Raw genomic sequence first — 3,139 nt, 5'->3', positions numbered from 1 at the left:
GTTGTTTGGCGGGTCCGGGCTGGGGATTCGAACCTGACAGCTTAGGTGTACGTGGCTGGAGCCTTAGCCGGTTGAGCTATAGGCGCCGAGCCTGCCATCCAATCTTTGATAAACCAAATAAAAGCATACAGTGGGGAAAAGAATCCCTATTCAATAGATGGTGCTGGGAAAACATGAAAAAGACTGAAACTGGACTCACACCTTTCACCACTTCCAAAAATTGACTCAAGATGGATAAAAGATTTAAATCTAAGACTTGAAGTGATAAAAACCCTAGAAGGAAATGTGGGAAAAACTCTTAAGGATATCGGCCTGGGAGCTCGGCGCCTGTAGCACAGTGGTTACCTGTGCTACAGTGCTGGCCACATGTATCAAGGCTAGCGGTTCAAACCCAGCCTGGGGCCAGCTAAACAACAATGACAACTGCAACAACAACAAAAATAGCTAGGCACTGTGGCAGGTGCCTATAGTCCTGAGGCACAAGAATCGCTTAAGCCCAAGAGTTTGAGGTTGCTGTGAGCTGTGATGTCATGATACTCTACCTAGTGCAACAGCTTGAGACTCTGTCTCAAAACAATAAATAAATAAATAAAATAAAATAAAAATAAAAATAGAAAAACTGAGGCAAGAGGATAGCTTGAGCCTGAATTGAAAGTTGCTGTGAGCTATGATGCCATAGTGCTCTACACAGGGCAACAGCTTGAGACTCTGTCTCAAAAAACAAAAAAAGAAAGAAAGACAGAAAAACTCAATTAAATTCAAGATGAAGGAGGGAGATGGAGGAAGTGGATGTGTAATAAAAAAAGAAAACAAATAGAGGTTTTCTACCAAAGAACCCTGCCTTGACACTCAGCATATGAGCCCCAACATGACTCACATCTCTAGTTCATGTTTTTGGTATTCCACTTAAATACTCATATGAAGAAACAAAGAGCTGGTAGGCTGGGTGCAGTAGCTCACGCCTATAATCCCAACTCTTGGGAAACCTAGGTGGGTGGATTGCCTGAGCTCACAAGTTCAAAACCAGTCTGAGCCAAAGCAAAACCCTGTCTCTCAAAAAAAATTAGCCAGACACTGTGGCAGGTGTCTGTAGTCCCAGGTACTTGGGGAGGCTGAGGCAAGAGGATCACTTGAACCCAACAGTATGAGGTTGCTGTGAGCTAAGACGCCATAGCATCCTACCAAGGGTGACCAAGCGAGACTCTGTCTCAAAACAAAAAAAATAAATAAAATAAGAACAAGCTGGAAACCTCATGGAGAACTGCCTTAGTTTCTATAAAATAAACCTCATTTTACCAGAGCTATAAGTTCACATACAATAAGCCATTTGCCTGCTTTGCTCCAGAACAGCCCTCTGACTAGCACTTGTTCTGGAGCAATGCTCTAAAGCAGCAATGACTGTACAGTTGTGAAGGGAGAAACAGTGCTCCTTTTATGAGTCCACAATGATGACAAACAGACTACCCACAAGGATCTACCTTGGCAGTAATCTCTATATAAAATCCTTTTCCCTGGGCTTGGCACCTGGGCTCAGGGGCTAAGACTCTAGCCACATAAACCAAGGCTGGTGGGTTTGAATCCAGCCCGGGCCTACCAAAAAGCAGTGACAACTACAACCAAAAAATAGCTGGGCGTTGTGGTGGGCACCTGTAGTCCCAGCTACCTGGGAGGCTGAGGCAAAAGAATCACTTAAGCCTAAGAGTTTGAGGTTGCTATGGGCTGTGACACTATGGCACTTTACTCAGGGTGACAGCTCAAGACTGTCTCAAAAAAAAAAGACTTTGGCTTGGCATCCGTAGCACAGTGGTTACAGTGCCAGCCAGATACACTAAGGCTGGCGGGTTTGAACATGGCCCGTGCCAGCTAAACAACAATGACAATTGCAAAAAAAAAAAAAATAGCTGGGTGTTGTGGTGGATGCCTGTAGTCCCAGCTACTTGGGAGGCTGAGGCAAGAGAATCACTTAAGCTCAAGAGTTTGAAGTTGCTGTCAACTGTGACGCCGTGGCACTCTACCAAGGGTGACATAATGAGACTCAGTCTCACAGGAAAAAAAAAAAAAAAGAGCAGGGGCACCAGAAATGAGGACAGCAGTACCTCCTTCGGGGGACAAGGGAATCCAGGATACCTCCAAGAGAAACTCACCTTTCCGAAGAACCCGCTTCTTTGCTCGAATATCTGTTTCCAGCTCTGCTGCTCTGATATAAATCCTAACAGACTGTGGGAGATGCCGGACAGCTTGGGCCACCACAGCCTTGGCAGTGTCCCCAGGCTGCAACCTGGCTGCTTCTAACCACACATCTTCACTCTGTGAGGGAAAAGGAAAGAGCAGAAGGGCTCCAACATACAGACTGGAGCCACATGGGAAAGGCACATGCCTGTGGAGCAGAATCTCAGGTCCCTAGGCTCTATGAATGTCAACCAGCTTGGCTTCAGCATGCCCACACTAGAGCTCTCCACTGTGCTAATGCTCAAGAATACAGAAACCATATCTGAGTAGGGGACACATGCAATGCTTTGTGAAAAATACAATATGCCCAGCAGGATACACTCAAAGTAAAAGCAGAAACTGTGCCTGTGCCTAGGAAGTTCTGACTTGTACCTACTGTCCTAGGATAATTACTCATAGGACCCCTTTCACTAGCAAGAATATCCAATCTGAACAGTAAAGTGCATGGGCACTTCAGAGAATTTATAGTACTTTTTTTTTTTTTTCCAGAGTCTCACTTTGTTGCCCTCAGTAGAATCCCATGGCATCACAGCTCACAGCAACCTCAAACTCTTGGGCTCAAGTGATCCTCTTGCCTCAGCCTCCCAAGCAGCTGGGACTACAGGCACCCCCCACAACACCCAGCTATTTTTTCATTGCAGTTGTCATTACTATTTAGCTCGCTCTGGCTCAGGCTGGTTTTGAACTAGTTAGCTCAAATAATCCACCCATCTCAGCCTTCCAGAGTGATGGAATTACAGGTATGGGCCACCACGCCCGGCCTCATTTTATAGTACTTTTTAAAGCTTGTCTAATCACTCTTCCTCCAAAAACAAAAATGCTATGCTATTCTTTTAAGAGTTTTTACCAGCCATTAAATTTCTTACATTAGGTGGGTGAAGAAATGACTAATTTAGCTCTTTCTGGTTAA

The 3,139-nt window shown here is 45.1% G+C and overlaps 1 protein-coding gene across 1 annotated transcript in view; it reads right to left on the bottom strand.

The window, feature by feature from the left end:
• The window catches only part of PRPF6 (pre-mRNA processing factor 6), a 63,803-nt gene that overhangs the window by 39,717 nt on the left and 20,947 nt on the right, over positions 1-3,139 (bottom strand). Inside the window, exon 8 of the mRNA XM_023511997.1 lies at positions 2,145-2,400. Coding sequence (XP_023367765.1) covers positions 2,145-2,400 — 256 coding nt within the window. The remainder of the gene's footprint in view (positions 1-2,144; positions 2,401-3,139) is intronic.

The sequence above is a fragment of the Otolemur garnettii genome, unplaced genomic scaffold (genome assembly GCF_000181295.1).
Source record: "Otolemur garnettii isolate 467f Iridium unplaced genomic scaffold, OtoGar3 scaffold00023, whole genome shotgun sequence".
Lineage (NCBI taxonomy): Eukaryota > Metazoa > Chordata > Mammalia > Primates > Galagidae > Otolemur > Otolemur garnettii.
The sequence above is the reverse complement of the archived record's forward strand: the minus strand, read 5'-3'. Positions and strand labels throughout refer to the sequence as shown.